The sequence below is a fragment of the Mesocricetus auratus genome, unplaced genomic scaffold (assembly GCF_017639785.1).
Source record: "Mesocricetus auratus isolate SY011 unplaced genomic scaffold, BCM_Maur_2.0 Super-Scaffold_6730, whole genome shotgun sequence".
NCBI lineage: Eukaryota > Metazoa > Chordata > Mammalia > Rodentia > Cricetidae > Mesocricetus > Mesocricetus auratus.
In genome coordinates this window covers 65,772,309-65,789,992 of record NW_024429184.1, presented here as the reverse complement: position 1 = coordinate 65,789,992, position 17,684 = coordinate 65,772,309, and the positions used below count along the sequence as shown (strand labels likewise).

General features: G+C 38.2%; 1 protein-coding gene and 1 long non-coding RNA gene across 18 annotated transcripts in view; one reads left to right on the top strand and one right to left on the bottom strand.

Moving 5' to 3' along the window:
• The window catches only part of Cspp1 (centrosome and spindle pole associated protein 1), a 96,593-nt gene that overhangs the window by 20,434 nt on the left and 58,475 nt on the right, over positions 1 to 17,684 (top strand). For 12 of the 15 annotated variants that reach the window (XR_005875638.1, XM_040741443.1, XM_040741452.1 and 9 more), the window contains 5 exons: positions 5,677 to 5,780; positions 6,776 to 6,799; positions 11,214 to 11,294; positions 12,177 to 12,275; positions 14,656 to 15,062. Coding sequence is in view for 14 of the 15 variants with exons in the window: in XM_040741443.1 (XP_040597377.1) it covers positions 5,677 to 5,780; positions 6,776 to 6,799; positions 11,214 to 11,294; positions 12,177 to 12,275; positions 14,656 to 15,062 (715 nt within the window). In the remaining variant the exon portion in view is untranslated. The remainder of the gene's footprint in view (positions 1 to 5,676; positions 5,781 to 6,775; positions 6,800 to 11,213; positions 11,295 to 12,176; positions 12,276 to 14,655; positions 15,063 to 17,684) is intronic. The other 3 variants (XM_040741451.1, XM_040741448.1, XM_040741446.1) reach the window with 1 other exon arrangement.
• On the bottom strand, positions 960 to 3,714 carry LOC121138776. 3 transcript variants are annotated; one of them, XR_005875641.1, is made up of 4 exons: positions 3,490 to 3,714; positions 2,915 to 3,006; positions 2,188 to 2,356; positions 960 to 1,986 (listed from the first exon to the last, which is right to left on the bottom strand). It is a non-coding gene; the product is annotated as an uncharacterized LOC121138776 (long non-coding RNA). The 3 variants fall into 3 exon arrangements; XR_005875640.1 differs by having other exon boundaries at positions 3,520 to 3,714; XR_005875642.1 differs by lacking the exon at positions 2,188 to 2,356 and having other exon boundaries at positions 3,520 to 3,714.

The window sequence follows — 17,684 nt, the reverse complement described above, 5'->3', positions numbered from 1 at the left end:
CTTCTTTGTTGGGAATGTCTATTATAGATCTGCATTCATAATTAACAATAAGTCTCCATTTCTTTATTTGGGAGCTGGTTGGTAGCCCAAAGAAAAAAATCCAACTGCACACATTTCCTGTTTTCTTTTCTGACAGGATCAGGGTACCAGGTCTTATGTTGAGATCCTTAGTCCATATGGAGTTGATGCTGTTACAGCAAAACTTTTAAAGAATTGTGCCAGGAGCAATTGTTATAACTAAACTTTAAAGGCTTCCAAAAGCCCACACAAACAGCCCATTCAACCTTCACTCACCCACTAATGAATCAATAGGAGATAGCTAAAAGAAAGAACATTCCACAGTTAGGTCACTTAACAAACCCTCCTTCTGTGACCTTTTACCCTTCCCCCCCACCATCCTGCTTATCTTCACCTGCTATCCTGCTCACCTTCCCCATGACTAAGAACATGCTGTGGCCTGGTTACTAGGCAATACCCCTCTCTTTGACACACCCACGGCCCCCCACCCCCACCCCACCCCCGCTTACCTAGCCTCCTACCCTAACCACTATATAAGGTTCCTGAGAAAAATAAAACTTTGCAGCTTGATCAGAAAGCCTGTCTTGCTTTGTTTCTCGTGTCTCCTGTCCCCTCATTCCAGGTTTCTCTGGGCTCCAGCTCCATTGTGCCCTGCTGACCCAGGCAGAATTGTTTTTTTCTGTCTCCAAGTTTAATCAGGCTTTCTCTTTTATTGCGTACCCACGGAGTTAATGGTCACTAATAATCCAAACACAGCTGTATTTAATGGTTGCTTCTGAAATTTTATTTTATAAAAAATTTGTCAGCCGGGCGTTGGTGGCGCACGCCTTTAACCCCAGCACTTGGGAGGCAGAGGCAGGTGGAACTCTGTGAGTTCGAGGCCAGCCTGGTCTACAGAGCAAGTTCCAGGACAGCCTCCAAAACAATACAGAGAAACCCTGTCTCGAAAACCCCCCCCCCCAAAAAATGTCATCTTTATGAAGTATTTTCTCACTTCTTTCATGATATGTTGCTTTTACTTGGCTTGGCAGGGTCACTTTTGGTTTTCCTCTTCTGTTCTTAGTCCCTCCTTGTGCAGAAAACTGTTGACATAGTTGACCTTGAACTGCTTGTCCTTAGAAAGTTTTGTTGTAAGATTGACCTGTGCTTGGAACTTACCCATCAGTGTGATTCCCACACTGATGAAAACTACCGTTAAATAATAAGAATGGCAGCTCATTGTGCCCCAGTCTGTGTAAAACACAGACACTATTTACTTTCTCTTGAGAAACCTAGAACTGTCGTCATTTTTATAAAATCTTTGGTATTGATTCTCTAATAGTTCCTGGGAGATAGATGGCACTCCAAGTGTGTTGTCTCAACCTGTGGTTGAAGGGACTACTGTGTTCTGGGTGACCCCATCAGGGTGGTAGCTGATGCCTAGTTTCTGCTGGATTTTTCTGCATACACGTCTTCCTATTGCTAATTTTGGTTTTCATCTTTTTACTATAACAAAGTTTAGTTGTGAATACAGTGATTCCTTCATGCTGTAAATTCTACTTAATCCTCAAGCTTGAGGTGATCTTAGGAGACCCTCAGCGTCATCTTGTCTTTGTTCTTTTTTGGTTCCTCTTCAGTTCCTAATCCCTGAGCAGGAATGCATTCTGTGTCTGAAGTCCATGGTGATTTTAGCTGACAATTCTAGATTCTTAAATAAAAATGCCACCACTCAGCACTTCAGGTTCAATATAAATGATTTATCATCATTATTATTAATGTGCTCTGAAGTTACCAGTTTGGTTTGCCGAACTAGATGAAGTGATTCCATGCTTGTTTGTAGAACCTACATAGCTTGGCTTTTTGCTTTGTTTCTGAGGCTCTTATGTGTTGCTCATGTCCTTGAACTTGGGATTGTCTTGCTTCAGCATCCGAGTCCTGGAACCATTGATGAGCTTCACTGTGCTTGGCTGATTTCAACATGGCTGACCGCTATTAAAAAACACATTTCAAAATAATTTTATGGAAATTTGAAAAAGAAATATTAATCCAAAAAGAACAAAGTACATGATTTATCACTTTAAAAAAATACCAGAAAAGAAGTGGCAGAAGAATTTTGTATTGTTCTAAAAGTTCGATTATTGTAAAACGGAGGGGATGTAAATATTTAGATTAAGGAAGAAGGAAGGTTACCGATGCCAGCAGCCTTTAGTTGTTTCTTGTGGCACACTTGGTGTTGGCTTTCCTTACTGCAGATGATATGCTGACACCCCCGGCCCTGTGTTGTGAGTCCAGGGGTCTTTGCAGGGACACCTCTGTAGCTGAGGCTTTGGACAGTGCAGGTCATGTCTTCCTAAGCCACCTTATATAGAGACTTGTAATTACTCCCTGTGATTTATCTTGGTTGGTTGTTACATAACATGGAGGGAATACATGCTCTGTGAGAATTTGTTTCGAACAGTATTTATTGTGAGTACTTTCTTAGGAGGTAAATTCATTTAAAAATGATTATAAGCTTTAGGTTTAAATATTACTTTTTTAAAAAAAATCTCACAACTAGTTACAGGAGCCTAATGCTTCATGATTGTTAGTCATGAAGCATAATGTTAACTACCAGTGTCACTGATGCTTATTTGTAGTGACATCACTTTGAATGACACTAATACTTTTCTTGCCACTAGTACCATCAGGGGCAACAGCTAAGTAAGTCTCACTATGTTTCTTAGCTCAAGTTTAAGTGCCACTGTTAGTACTTTATGGAAATTAGTAGAATATCTAAATTATTCTAGTCAGTTAATTTTATTTACTTACATTTTACTTTATCATCAGTGTGTGTGTGTGTGTGTGTGTGTGTGTGTGTGTGTGTGTAGGTACGATAGAGACTGTGGAGAGCAGACAACTTGTTGGAGTCAGTTCTTACCTTCTGTGGGTTCCAGAGATAGAACTCAGGTTAGGCTTTCCAGGCATGTGCTTTTATCCACTGACCCTTTTGTCTTTATGAATATTTATGTACTAGGTGACAAAAATACGAATTAGTTAGATGGTATTTTATGTTGACTAAACCAAAAGTTTTTTTTTCTTTTCTTTCTTTTTTTTGAGACAAGGATGCACTCTGTAGCTTTTCGTAGCTTAGAACTTGCTATATAGACCAGGCTGGCCTCTAACTTAGAGATCACTGCCTGTGCCTCTGGAATGCTGAAATTAAAGGGGTATACCACTATTCTAAGCTTATAATAGATTTACTAATAATACATTAAGCATTCTCAATGGCTGCTTATTAAGCCAGTGTTACAAGTAGTATTTTAATCAGTAATAGAAACCAGATGTCGTTTCCATTTGCAGTACTGGGGATCGGACCCAGGGCTTTGTGCCTGTTGAGCCAGCACTCTCTAGCACTGAGTTATACCTCTTCTCTTTCTAGACAGGGTCTCATTAAGTGCCCACCCATCTGGCCTCAGCCAGGCTCAATCTAGTTCAGGAAAGCCTTAAACTTACGGTCTTCAGTGTGTTTCAGGTTTGGAGTACCTGGGTTTATGTAGATCAAATACTCTTAATAAAGTTGAACTTAATAGGGTCAACAATTTATAAACGAACATGATTTCACATTTTCCAGTTCTTCTAGAGAGACCTGCAAATAGAATTCAAGATTGTAGTAAAGGCATTGTAAGAATATGATGTCCAAGAAGCTACAATTTGTTTTCAGCCGAAAGTTGGGCCTACAGGAAGGTATCACCCTTTCAGCATTGTCATTTTCTCCTTGACACCATAGAATGTCTATTGTGACTTCGTGTCACTAGACATGTAACTCTGGTTATTAGGTACTGTTAGTCCTTCCTCTCAATGCCCTCAAACTGCTAAGAAGCAGAGATGAAACCCAGAGAGGATGATATTCTTGCCCCTTCCTTCTCATGTCTTCCTTTTCTTAGCCATTCCTTTAGATGGCCATTTTCAAAATTATTTTATTTTTTGAGACAGGGTCTCATGTTTCCTAGATGGGCCTCAAACTCCCTATGCAGTGAGGATGACCTTGAATTTTTGGTCTTCCTGCCTCCACCTCCTGAGTGCTATCATTACATGTGTGTCCCACCATGCCCAGTCCATTTGTGTATTGATTTGGTAAACATTTCATGGGTATAAGTTGTATGTTAGGTGTTACAAAGTTGAGTGCAGCATGGGCTTTGTTTTTGCTGATCTAATCCTTTAGTTCCACACGCATACTCTTGCTGAATGAGAGATAAATAGAATGCATATGTGAATGAAGCCCATTAATTTGTATGCTAATTAAAAATATTAAAGTAAGGCCAGCAAAGTGGCTTGGCAGGTAGAGGAATTTCTTGCACTTAGGCCTGATGACCTGAGTGTGATCCCTAGAATGTCCAGTGTAGCAGGAGAGACACTGAGTCGTGAGAGTTGCCCTCTGCTGCCACACATGTGGTATGTGTGGCATGTGTATACTTGCATGTGTATGTGCATTTGTGTGCATGCACACATACAACTCAAAAAAAAAGACCAGATAAGAACCCTCCTACTGTTTCTCTCGTTTGGCTTAAATTCTGTATTTAAAAACACACTATTTCTCTGGGAGCAAGGAGATTTCTTTCAGGATGATGTAAAGTCAAGATACAGGGAATGCTTGAGATATCCCTGCCTGTTATATCTTTATCACCAAGGCATTAAATAGGCAAGGTATGCTTATCAAAAGAATTTCACAGTGTTTATAGTGTAAAGTGAAATTTAGTGTTTTATAAAACAGTAGACATGTATTTATACATATGTAGTCTTGGCCTTTCTTGAGTTCAAACAAAAGCAGAGGACACATTCATTGAACATATCCATAATTCCTTAAATTGTAAGGAATACAAAATTGGATGTTTTATGACAGTTTATAAATTCATCTACTATTTCTTCTGTAGTACCTAGATTAGTTATAAGCTTTTTCTTTTAGAAGTAATAATTTTTATTTTATAATTAGCTATATATTATATAAATTATGTAAGTAATTAAAATTAATTAATTTGAGATAGGGTCTAATGTACCTTAGGCTGACCTCAAAGTCTTTGCAGCTAAGGATGATCTGAAACTTCTGGTCTCCCTGCCTCGCCCTCTCGAGTTCTGGGATTACAGATGTGTATTACTGTATTTTACGCAGTGTTAAGGATCCAACCCAGGGTTTCCTGTATGCTAGGCAAATACTCAACTAGCTGAGCCACATCTCCAGCCTTAGAAGTGATTATTTTTATTTTCTGAAAATTTAAAAATCATATTTGAGAGGTGCTGGGAACTCTGGTTAGTCCAGCCTTGCTGGAGGAAATCAGTCTCAAAGCAACAGCAACAATAAAAACTAAAAGAGAAGAAAAACAAGATGCTTAATGATGATTTATCTAAACAGGGAGAAAGGTACTCACATACATCCTTGCATATACAATAACCTAAAATTGTTGTAATGTAGCTACATAGAAAGCTCTGAAGGAGACAGAAGAAACAGTGTCCTGGGCAGGGGAACAGGATGGCTAGGGTGCACAAGTGGAAATAATTGCCACTGCATCTGTGTATCACCTACCACCGCATTCAGAACACGAAAGCTAACTGATTACAGTCCTTACGTGCTTTGTTACAGGAGGGGAAACATCATTGAAATTGCTTTGAAAAGGAATGTGCTACTTAAGTTGCTTTCTGTTTTAGGAATTGACTATGGATTAAGTTTACCACTTGGAGAAGACTATGAACGTAAGAAGCATAAATTAAAAGAAGAATTGAGGCAAGATTATAGACGCTATCTTACTCAGGTAAGATGTTATATTAATGACTAGTATTTTGTCTGTTTGGATTTATCACTAAATTTACTTTTGGAAAGTGTTGATCATATGTGATACCTGGCCAATTAGTATAGTCAAAATTAATTCTTGGTAGAAAAAAATGTGAGAATTTGTGCTGTGAAATAATAGACTCTTCTTGGAGCTTTGTTGTTCAGCAAGGCCCTGGATTTAGTTTCCAGCACAGGAGAGTGTTTTACTAGGGAAATGGATTTTAATATTAAGCAAGATTACCCACTGTAAACAGTGCTTGCTTGTTTTCTGTAAAGCTATCTTTGTTTAAGGGGGCCTATCCACTATTCCCCACAGTGTAATAGTGACTAATTATTTTTTTTATTTGATATGCTTATAAATTTTCAGTTAACAGTTTTATGAACTACTATGTTCAGTCAGGATTTTTTCTTTACTGTGAAAAGTATCTGAGAGAAGCAGCGTAAGAGAGAAAAAGAGTTCTGAGGTCCAGTCTGTGGTCAGCTGACTCCAAGGCTGTGGGCCTGTGGTAGGAATGTGCAGCAGAACAAAGTTTGTATACATAACAAGCAGCAAGGGTGTGGGGATGAGACGGAGCCTCCCTGTGGCATGTCCCAAGTGACCTGTTTTCTCCAGCAAGACTGGACTAATCAGAGTTTCCAGGACCTTCCAAAGGAGTGCCACCAAATGGAGATCAGGCTTTAGCAAGAGCCTTTGGAACATTTCATGTTTGGATCTCAAGGGCCACCAGCGGCTTTGCTTTACGATTAATCGTTTATGTAGCAGGACCATTTTGCAATTATCAGATTATCTTATTATAAGTTTTACAATACAGTTTTCTTTGTAGGTTCTAAAAATATTTAAGCAATTATGTTTCCAGTATTCACAATACTCCTGGCTTTTCCATTGCTTTATAAACACTTGTTTCAAGTTGTAATTGGAAAGAACAGATCTTTACTGAATACACCTTATCAATGGTTTGTTTCTCTTGACTTTAGGGCATTACACAAGCAAAAAGAAAGGTAGGGTTGCCTGCATAATGTTCTCTTTTAATTTGTTTTTAAAAATCTGTAATAGCTTGTAATCATTTGCACTTCAGCGATTCAAGTCAAGTAGAAAAACAGCTTCATTTGTGTTTCTGAGACTTTTGAGTGGTACTTTTTTGTATCTTTGCTTTTGTCGAGATTATAGTCTACACCTTATAATTTTCTATTAATGCAGTCATTGCCTTTATTCTTGCTTTGCATTTGCTTTCATTGCTGTCTATAAATATCCTGGAACTGTTGTATGCTTGCTTTTAGCTTGTTGATTTTTGTTCCACAATTTATACTGATCACAAGTAATAGTCAATTTACTTAAAAATGTTTTGAACTATGTTTTTTCATGATTTAGATTACTTGATATTTTTGTACCAATCAAGCTGATCACATTTGTTAATTTTTGTTGGAAAACAGAGCACCAGTTAGTAGTTGTACAAACTATTTAAAAACATTCTCATACATTTTTTTATCACTCTACTAATGTTTAAAAAACACAATAGTTTGTTACACTGTAGATCCTGTCTTCAAGGGCTTTAGGATTTAGCTGTGAATATAATAGTTCATCAAGATCAGGATATCAAAATATCCTGATCAGTGGGAGGTATAATTTTTATAAGGTATTTACAGGGTAGGAAGAATTTAGATATTAGGAAAGACAATAGAGTAGAGAAAGCTTTTCAAATGGAGAATATAGACTGAAGAAAGATGTGGACTGTAGACTTTTGGCATTTGAGACATTTACCAGCTTGATGATGGATGCTAGCCTTTCTATAGAGTAATGAGAAATGATGTAGAAGGCTAGGATTGTGTTGTTGAAAGGCAGTCTGTGTGATGGGCTGTGGGGAAGTGTTGAGTTCCTGGAATGTCTATGAAGAGCGCAACTGCTTTAGAACAGTTACTTCAACTTGTTAGAGACTCTCATTAACTTACAAATTCTGTTATGTCTCATCTGAACTTATACTGATTATCACTTTCCAGAATGATCCTACAGCTTATTTAGTTTTCAGTGTCTTCCTCACTAATTTTGGAATAAAAAGTCGAATTCCTTAGCCTGTCACACCTTTCCTGTTCTAGCTTGACTCCCTAGGCCTGTCCCATATGTCATATCTTCCTTTTTTTCTGACTTCATGGGTGTAAGATTAGAAATGGATTGATGGGGGTGCTGGGCATGTCTCGTAAAAATGTGGTTTCAGCTTGTGAGAGCTGGCTACCAAAGGTAGAGGCTACAGAAAAGTCAAAGAATGAAAGACAGATCTTGGATTACACAAAGTATGAGTTCTTAGACACTGTGTCATGTCTTAGGTAACAGCAAGGCAGAAGGAAAGGGATTATGTCTGGGCTTGCCAAAGGTGGACCATGGCTAACCAGCCTTCCTCAAAAACTGTTGACATGGCCAATATCAGTTATAAAACAGTCTGGAGGCTAGAGACGTAGCTCTGTGGTACAGCACTCGTCTTACAACAAGGAAGAACAGTCTGGGTATCACTTTAATGTCTTTCCACCCGACTTGAGATGAGCACCAAATTGGCAGTCACAGCAGTGATGGCTGTGGTCATGTCAAGCTGGACAGTCGTGAGTGGCATGAAAAGGAAGTGCCTTGATAAGGGAAGTGGATGTGATGAAGGGAGCACAGGTCTTTCCATTACCATGAAGGAGTTGTTTTTGTAATGGGTTATTAAAAATACAGTGGTGAAGTTGTGGCATTTTCTTAAAGCCTTTGGATGATACGTGGAGGTGTGAGTTGATAGCAAGGAAATTACATAGGTGGGTGCAGTGGTGACGTTTGCCTCTAATCCTCAGCACTCAGAAGGCAGAGGCAGGCGAAGCTCTGAGAGTTTGAGGCCAGCCAGGTCTGCAAAGTTCGTTCCAGGACAACTAGGGCTACACAGAGAAAGCCTGTTTTGAAAAACAAAACAGAACAAACAAAAAAAGCAAAAGACCAATTTAACCATTGCCCAGGAGAGCCACTAAACAAATACCATTTTTTGTCTAGTTTTTAGAATATTGGATCATTTATGTTCTTATAGGGCAGACAGAACAGCTTTGAAATCAAGTCAGTAAATTAATTTAGTTAGTTCACAACTCTATTTTTAAAAGAAACCTTTTTTTTTTTAGAAACAATCATTTTATATATCATTCCCCCTCTTCCCTCTCCCTTCCATCCTCCCATTCCCCTTACAACCTCCCCAACCCACCCTCCACCTACTCCCCAAGGATGGTGAGGCCTTCCATGGGGGATTGTCAAAGTTTGTCACATCATTTGGGGGAGGAGGGAAACAGTATTCCTCCATAGGGAATGGGCTTCCTGAAGTCCCTTTGTGCACTAGGGATAAATACTGTTCCACTGTTAGAGGTCCCATAGACTGCCCAGGCCTCCTAACTGGCTCCCACATTCAGAAGGTTTGGGTTAGTTTAATGCTGGTTCCCCAGTTTTAAGACTGGGGTCTGTGTGCTCTAACTAGGTCAGATTAGCTGTTTCTGTGGGTTTCTCCAGAACGGTCTTCACTCCTTTGCTCATCCCTCCTCCCTCTCTACAACTAGATTCCAGGAGTATGGCTTAGTGCTTAGCTGTAGGTGCCTGCTTCGGCTTCTATCAGCTACCGGATGAAGGCTCTAGGGTGGCAGTTAAGGTAGTCATCAGTCTCATTACCAGGGAAGGACATCAAAGGTGGCCTCTGCACTACTGCCTAGATTCTTAGTTGGGGTCCTTCTAGTATATTTCTGGACATTTCCCTAGTGCCAGATTTCTCTTTAAACCCATATTGGCTTCCTCTATTTCTTGCTCTCCTCTATTCCTCCCCTGTCTTAGTCTTCCTTATCCCTCTTTTGCCCCCCTCCCCAATTTGCTCAGGAGTTCTTGGCCTTGTCCCCTTCTTTGGGGAACCATGTGTTTTTTTCTTAGGGTCTTCTTTGTTTCCTAGTTTCTCTGGTGGTATGTATTGTAGACTGGTAGTGCTTTGCTCTATGTGTAATATCCATATATGAGTGAGTACATACTATGTTTGTCTTTCTGTGACTGGGTTACCTCACTCAGGATGATTTCTTCTAATTTTGTCCATTTTCCTGCGAAATTCAAGATGTCATTGTTTTTTTTTTTCTTCTGCTGAGTAATACTCCATTGTGTAAGTGTACCACGTTTTCTCCATCCATTCTTCAGCTGAGGGACATCAGGTTCTGGCTATTACAAACAACGCTGCTATGAACATAGTTGAATAGATGTCTTTGTTGTATGAATGTGCATCCTTTAGGTATATGCCCAAGAGTGGATGGAATTGCTGGATCTCTTATAGATGGTTGTCAGCCACCATGTAGGTGCTGGAATTGAACTCAGGACCTCTGGAATAGCAGCCAGTGCTCTTAACCTCCCAGCCTTCTCTCTAGTCCCTCATTCCATGTTTTTAATATAATGCTGTTGAAGCAGATAGTGCATTGTATTGCAGTTAATTGTTTTTTTATTAACTAAATGATTAGAGGAAAAATAAACTTATTGTTTCCTTGACATTTAAAATACTAGTTGCTAAACATTAAATGGCCAATAATTGTTTAATGTGTTCATGAATCCAAGAAACTGGATAGACCAACACATACTGATTTAGTTTTTATGATGTAGTGTTGTAGATGATATTGCCTATTTTACAGGTGAAGGAACTGAGGTAGAGAAGCTAAGGGACTTATTTAGCTTTTGTGATGAAGTAGTAATATCAAAAGATTCTTTTAAAGTGTTCAAAGAGACTTTATGTTTTGTATCCTCTGTGATCCTTGTGGTAACTTTGGTAGTTGTGCAGGGCAGGTACCATTCTCACGTTATAATCAGATTAACTGGCGTGGTCAGTGCCGTGTGCCTTGTAAGAGTGGCTGGTAGTTGTAGAAGCTTGCGCTCTAGGTCCTTGGCCGCCCAGTTTATACTCAGCAGTGCTCACTGATGCTGCATCAGTGCTTAGTGACATGAATGGAGGGACTCACAGCAGCAGCACTCAGTTTACTATTCGGGACTTTGTGCATCTATTGACCTAGGTAACTACAGCAAACAGTAAAAAAACAGCCATTGCAGCTCTTCATAAAGATACTGGTGAGGAAGTTAAAATAATGAAGAACCTCCGTCTATACTAGAGGAATATAAAGTGGAAAAAAATTGACCATTTCATGATTATAATCACCCCAATTCAAAAGATGTATATGTGCTGCCATCTGAGTTAAAGCTTGAGCCTCGCCTCCGGAAGTTGATGTGAAGGGATTCTTCTCAGTTGCTTTCGGTGTGCTTTCAGACGGTCTCTGACTTCATCCCCATTGCATCCTCTGCTGTGCCTTATGTAACAGTTTAGCATATGGACCGTAGAGACACTTTGAAATGTACGAAAGCAATTACCTAACATATTTTTAATGTGTATACACACAGAAAAATTTTCTATCTACGGGTGAAACAGACCCATCTACTCTGGGAGTTTCTCTTCCTATTGACGAGCGATTATCTGCCAAGGTATGTTGGTAGGAGTAGAGTTTCCAGGGGCTTCAAAGTCATGAGAGAGTATCCTTCTATTTATACCATTTCTCCCTAATTGACTATAATCTTTCTTTAAAAAAAAAGTGTGGAATTTCTATTTGAGCCATTTTATTTTTATTTTTTCAACATTGCTTTCTGAGCCACAAAGTTTGTGCTGTGTGATACAGTTATCAGTGACACAAGTACATGTGAGAGGATAGTGTTGTGGAGCTATCTGTGTGTTTCTATCTCTCTGCTAATACAATTTTTTATTTTTTAATACATAGTAGCAACATTAAATAGTACATAAGACAAACTGGACAGTTACTAAGTTTCAAAAAGCAGACCTAATTTTTAAGTACTCTTTTACATTGTGTTGTTTCAGTGACATTGACTTTATTAGTATTTAAGAAAATATACTGATGCAATACATTTGCATTTCAACAACAGTTCTGTTGTATTATTTTAATGTATGTGTAATTTTGTTTGTTCAGGAGTTCTTTAACTTAGGGAATAAAATAGTATTAAGCATTTTGATAGTGGTCTGGGGAATTACAAGATGGATATGTTACTGAGAATCACTGGGGGAAAAGGAATCAAAATATTTTATAGCTGAAGTAATTCCATCCTGTTAGTGACATCACGTGTTAATGAATTGAAAAGTATATATTCATGTGTAGTAGCATAAAGCAAGGAGACTTGGGGAGCTGCCGTGCTGATCAGTCCTCTTCTGTTCCTTTCTGTGACTTCTTGTCCTTTAAAGTCAGTAGTAAAGCCTGTCTAGGCTAAGAGCTCCGATTTGTGTGATTCTGGTTTGATATTAACAGCCTTCTTTTCCTGAAGTTGAAGTTATCCTTGTCTCTCAATTTCCTTTTTAAGGAAAGGTTGAAACTTGAGCGCAACAAAGAATATAATCAATTTCTCAGGGGTAAGGAAGAATCCATAGAAAAGGTCAGACAAGTGGAAAAGAATATTGAGGTACGTTTTATATTTATAAAGTGATCTTTAATATCACATGCGTGAGTGGGCTGCTGGGATTTCATGTTAGTGCCGCCATCCTTATTTTTTGGGTGGGGTGTGTGTGCATGTGAGTGTGCCTGTGTGCGTGTGTGTGTGTGTGTGTGTGTGTGTATAATTCATACCAAGACTTATCAGGACTAGAGTAATTAAATGATGAAGTTCTTTTTATAATTTTTATTTTTTAAATATCGTTAAAATATAATTATATAATTTCCCATCTCCCCTCTCCTTCCTTCAATTCCTTGCATATGGTTTTCTTACTCCTCAAATTCATGACCTCATTTTCTTTAAGTGTTATTGTTACATATATGTACAATGCATAAATATGTAAATATAATTTGCTGAGTTCATTTAATGTTGCTTGTGTGTATATGATTTCAGGGCTGACCACTTGGTGTTGGATAACCAGTTAGGGGTTCATTCTAGGGAAAGAGTAATTCTCTCTCCCTCAGCTCATTAGTTGTCTGTAGTTCTTTGTCTAGGGGTAGGGCCCTTTGCCGTTTCTCCTGTCTACATTAGTATGTCTCTTGGTATTGTCATTGTGCAGGTCATGTTTGGGCAGCCGTATTGATGAGGCATCATGGGTATAGTTCCCCTGTCATTTCTAGGAGCCAAAATCTCACCTCAGATTTCGTGTTTCTTTGGTTCTTATAATCTTTCTTTCCATGGGTGTAGGAATTGTGTATAAGATGTAGGTTCTGGGCCTGAGTCATCGGAGCAGATGCCAGTTGTTCTCTGCATTTTGACCAGTGTGGTTTCCTATAACGTTTCCATCTGCTTCAAAGAGAAGCTTCTTAGGTGAGGGTGAAGAGTCACACTTAGCTGTGAGTGTACGGATAAGTATTTAGAATCTGAAGGAATTATGCTGGTTCAGTGGTGATAGTAGGCTCTTCCCTGAGATCCTCTGACCCCAGCAACCCTGGGTAGTTGCCTTTCTAGTACCAGCCATAGTTTCCTTCCAGGTGAGTGGGCCTTAAGACCAGTTAGACAGCTGTTGGTTAGTCCCAAGGTGTAAGCACCCCAATTCTACCTTGAAGGATATATGGCCATGTTGGTCATTGTTGTGGTTCATAGGCATCACAGCTGGGTAGGTGTCTTAGTTAGAGTTACTATTGCTCTGATGAGACAACCTGACTAAAAGCAAGTTGGGAAGGAAAGGGTTTATTTGGTTTACACTTCCACATCATAGTTTATCATTAAATGCAGTGAGGACAGGAATTCAAGCAGTGCAGGATCCTGGAGGCAGGAGCTCATGCAGAGACCATGGGTTGCTGCTTACTGGCTTGCTCTCCAAGGCTCTCAGCTTGCTTTCTTATAGAGCACAGGACCACCAGCCCAGGTCTGGCACCACCCGCAATGAACTGGTCCTCCCTCATCAATCACTAAGAAAATGACTTACAGGCTTGCCTGCAGCTGAATCTTATGTAGGTATTTCCTTAATTGAGGTTTCCTCCTCTGAGATGACTTTCGCTTCTGTCAGGCTGACATAAAACTCTTCAGCACAGTAGGACTATTGGTTGCTTCCCTCCCCTGGCTGTCTGCACGGCACTGTTTGGTACCATGAAAGCTGTTCCTCAGGGAGGAGGCTTTCAGGTCAGATCCAAGTCTAATCTCCCGATGTCCCAAGTGCATGGTGTCCTTAACAATAGGTTTTTACCTTCAACCTCTGGGAGACAACCAAGGGCAACAGCCATAGCCTATAATGTTTTGGAAGTCTCTTGGACTCCCCTAAACAACAGCCCCAAAGAAGGTACCAAAGTTTTTGTTAGATTGTATGTGGTCATGTCATCTGGTCCTGCCCCGGCTGCTCCGAGACAGGGACTCACTATGTAGCTCTGGCTGTCCTGGAACTTGCTCTATAGACCAGGCTGGCCTCAAACTCAAGAGATCTACCTGCTTCTGCTTCTGCCTCCCAAGTGCTGGGTTTAAAGGTGTGTGCCACCACCACCACCCAGCAAAGCTTAGCATGTTGAGCAAGAATTTAGTTTGAAGGAAGAATTCTTTATGTTGAGGAAGAATTTAATTTGAAGTACTATGCAAATATTAAAATATGTCTGTTATGTCTAAGGCTAAGAATTTGCATTTAGTTGTCACGTTTTCATGCCATTTGCCCATCTTACTATTGCTCGTCTCCATATATAATTACTGCAAAATAATTCTTTGAAGTTTTTTTCCAAAATTAAAAAGATACTTTAATGACTTTTTTGATGAAATATCAAAGTTGAGGTATATGTCAGTGCATTTAAAGGATAGAGTTATTGGACTTTTGTGTAATAAAGGTTTAGTATGACTTTTATATAATATCTCATTAAGCTTTTTTTCTTTTTTAATTCAACAGCCAAAGAGTCAAAGAAATAAAAATCCTGTTAGTCAAAGTAAATCTGATCTACCTCCAAAAATACAGACTTCATATACACATTCTGAGGCACCAGCTTATGAAGAGCTTCTCAACCGAAGACAGCGAGAGGAGAGCAGATACCAACAACTAGATGATGAAATTGAATTAGTGAATAGAAGACTTAGACAGACAAGTGAAGAAGTAGGCGTTTCTGGTACTAAACGAAGCTTTGCCAGTGAGACTGGTGCTCAGGAGCGAAGAGCACGCAGGGTTAATGAGGAACGTGTACTCGAGAGACAACACTGTAGATCTGACCGGGATCCTGACACAAATGAAGAGATGGACGAGAGGTTTAGGTTTGAAAGTGACTTTGATAGAAGACTTCTGAGAGTATATCCACATGACAGGTATTTACGTCGTCATTTTTACTTTTTATTTACTTAATATTACAATTGTGTTTATTAAAGTAGTTTTAATTGATTTACCATATTTGATTAATTCAGCCGTACTGTTTGTTTTGTGAAGCACCGTAATTTTATGTGTACTGAAAACACTCAAAATGAGGACCCCAAGGTAAAGCTAGAAGGTGGAAAGTGTATGTCCTTAATTTAAAAGTGAGTGGGAACATTCTCATTAAGGGAATTTCTTGTCTCTACCATGACCAAGTAGGTGAGTAAACAACAACAAAAACCCAAACAAAAGCAACCAAGCAAAAGCCCCCAAATCTTGTATGTGAGTGGGAAGCCTAAGCAGACATTGAGAGTTGAAGCCTGGAATCTGGTTGCCAGTACCATCCAGAGAAAGCCCAAGGTTGAGGACTCTGGTTGTCTTGGTTCATAGTTTCCCAGATGACTATTAGGAATAAAACCCACTTAAAGTCAGGTTGATAGTCATCCTAATTTCAAATGTTAAAATGTAGGGAAAAGGGACATTTTAGCATGAATGAAAGACAGTTTGTACCTTTAATGTCTGTACACCTTAAGTATCTTTATCAATGTATATTAAAGACTGTTATTGGACTATGTAATACAAATGGCATAAATTTTTCTCAATCAGATTTTCAAATGTTTTTTACTTCCTTTGAACGATTGATTTTGTGATATTGTTTGGAATTTCCTAATAGGTCTTCATTGACATTTACCTTAATATTTAACCTGACGTATGTTTTCCTACTAGAACTGTCACAGTGCCTACATTTGTCATTGACCTGCTAACTTGAAGGATTACGTGTAAATTTTGGGACCTGTTTTGTTTAATAGTCTAAACATTTAATGTTTTAGTATTTTAGAAAATATTCTCAGGGATAATGCTGCATAGTCAGTATTTTAATTACTGATAACAACAAAAAGCTTCAATTAATTCTCTGTCTTTAGTCTGTATCTTAATTTAGGTAATTTGAATTCAAAATTTAATATCTGGAAGAATGAGAAATATGAATTGCTTACTATAGTTTTCTATATGAACTTAATCTAATTGTAGTTCCGAAAATGTTCCATATCCTATAGTATCTTATATTGAAAATTCTTATATTTAAAGTTAATTAAAATACCTTTCAATTTTGGAACTCCAGGTACTCCTTGAATCTGATGGTGTCATCACTGTGCCTGAAAACTTTCTAGAACCTTTATTTTCTATTTATGATATTTATCTCCTGAATGTAATGAAAACATAACCTTAAAAGTTTGGAATTTTAAGAAACTTATGACAGTTGATGCTTTATTTTTCACATATGAGCTAACAAATCAATTAATTCCATTCCAATCACTTGAGGAATGCATTTTTATGTATCCCATAAATGAAATGACCTTTTTCTGTCAACCTCCTTATATAGTATTTTGAGATTATACATAAGATTACTCATGATCTCAATTCTGAGCACTATTTAAGTCATGTGTTACTTACATTTTGTTAATGTATCAGCTATCATATCTCCATATGTTATGCCGTTTTTCATGTTTCTTGAGGAAACTAGGGTTATATTCACCCTTTCTTTCTATTTGAAAAAAAGAATTCATATTAATCATTCAATGTTATAGTTTATATATAACTGGTATAGTATAATAAAAATATAGTTCATATTTATGGCTATAGTTGTTAGTAAAAGAAATAATCCTATTTGTTAACTTATACGATTTCCTTGTTCCTCACTTCTTAAATTTTTGATAGATTCTACATTTAGTGATGTCTTATTTTTAGAATTTTGCTGAGTTTGTTTCTAATTATCATATAGCTTCTTAACATACCTGATACATTTTTTCTTATCTTAAAGGTGGGGCAGTGAAAGCTCTCCAGGAAGGGTTGTTTCCTATAGTAATACCATGAATTATTCGTCAGTGTTCTTAAATAATTGACACAGTCATTCTTCCTGGACTAACAGTTTGTACCATGTGTTTGTGTGTTAAGTGCATATACTAATGAGGAAAGCTGATGTTTAGGAACTCTCTAAAGTTGAGTGTAAATAGTTTTTTTAATGATACTTTGATTTATAGATTCTTTTTTTTGTTTTTTGAGACAGGGTTTCTCTGTGGCTTTGGAGGCTGTCTTGGAACTAGATGTTGTAGACCAGGCTGGTCTTTCACTCACTGAGATCCACCTGCCTCTGCTCCTGGAATTATAGATTCTTAAACTGTGGCCTGTGCTAATCTTTATTATTTATTAATTGAGCTGTGGAAGTTAGTACAGTATCTCTTAGTGTTTTACTTTAATATTAACAAGTTAAGCAAGGTTTCAGTATTGGAATGCTATGTGCAGTTTCTGTGTGACTAGTGGGGTTAGCATTTCCATTCTGTTTAAATCTTGCTAGTTGCATACTTATAAGTAATAGACATTTAATAAAATTCTGAAATAATCCTTTTTCTGAAGCTGGAATCTGTATAAACCACAAGTGCCTACTTAGTGTAGTATGTTCTTCTAGATTTAATGTGTAAGACATAAATGAAAAGTGCCTAATTACAAGTTGTCCATTGGTGTTTGCTTCTCCCTTAGTACCTGTACTTTTTCTTTAGAAAAATCATTTTAGCATTTCTTTA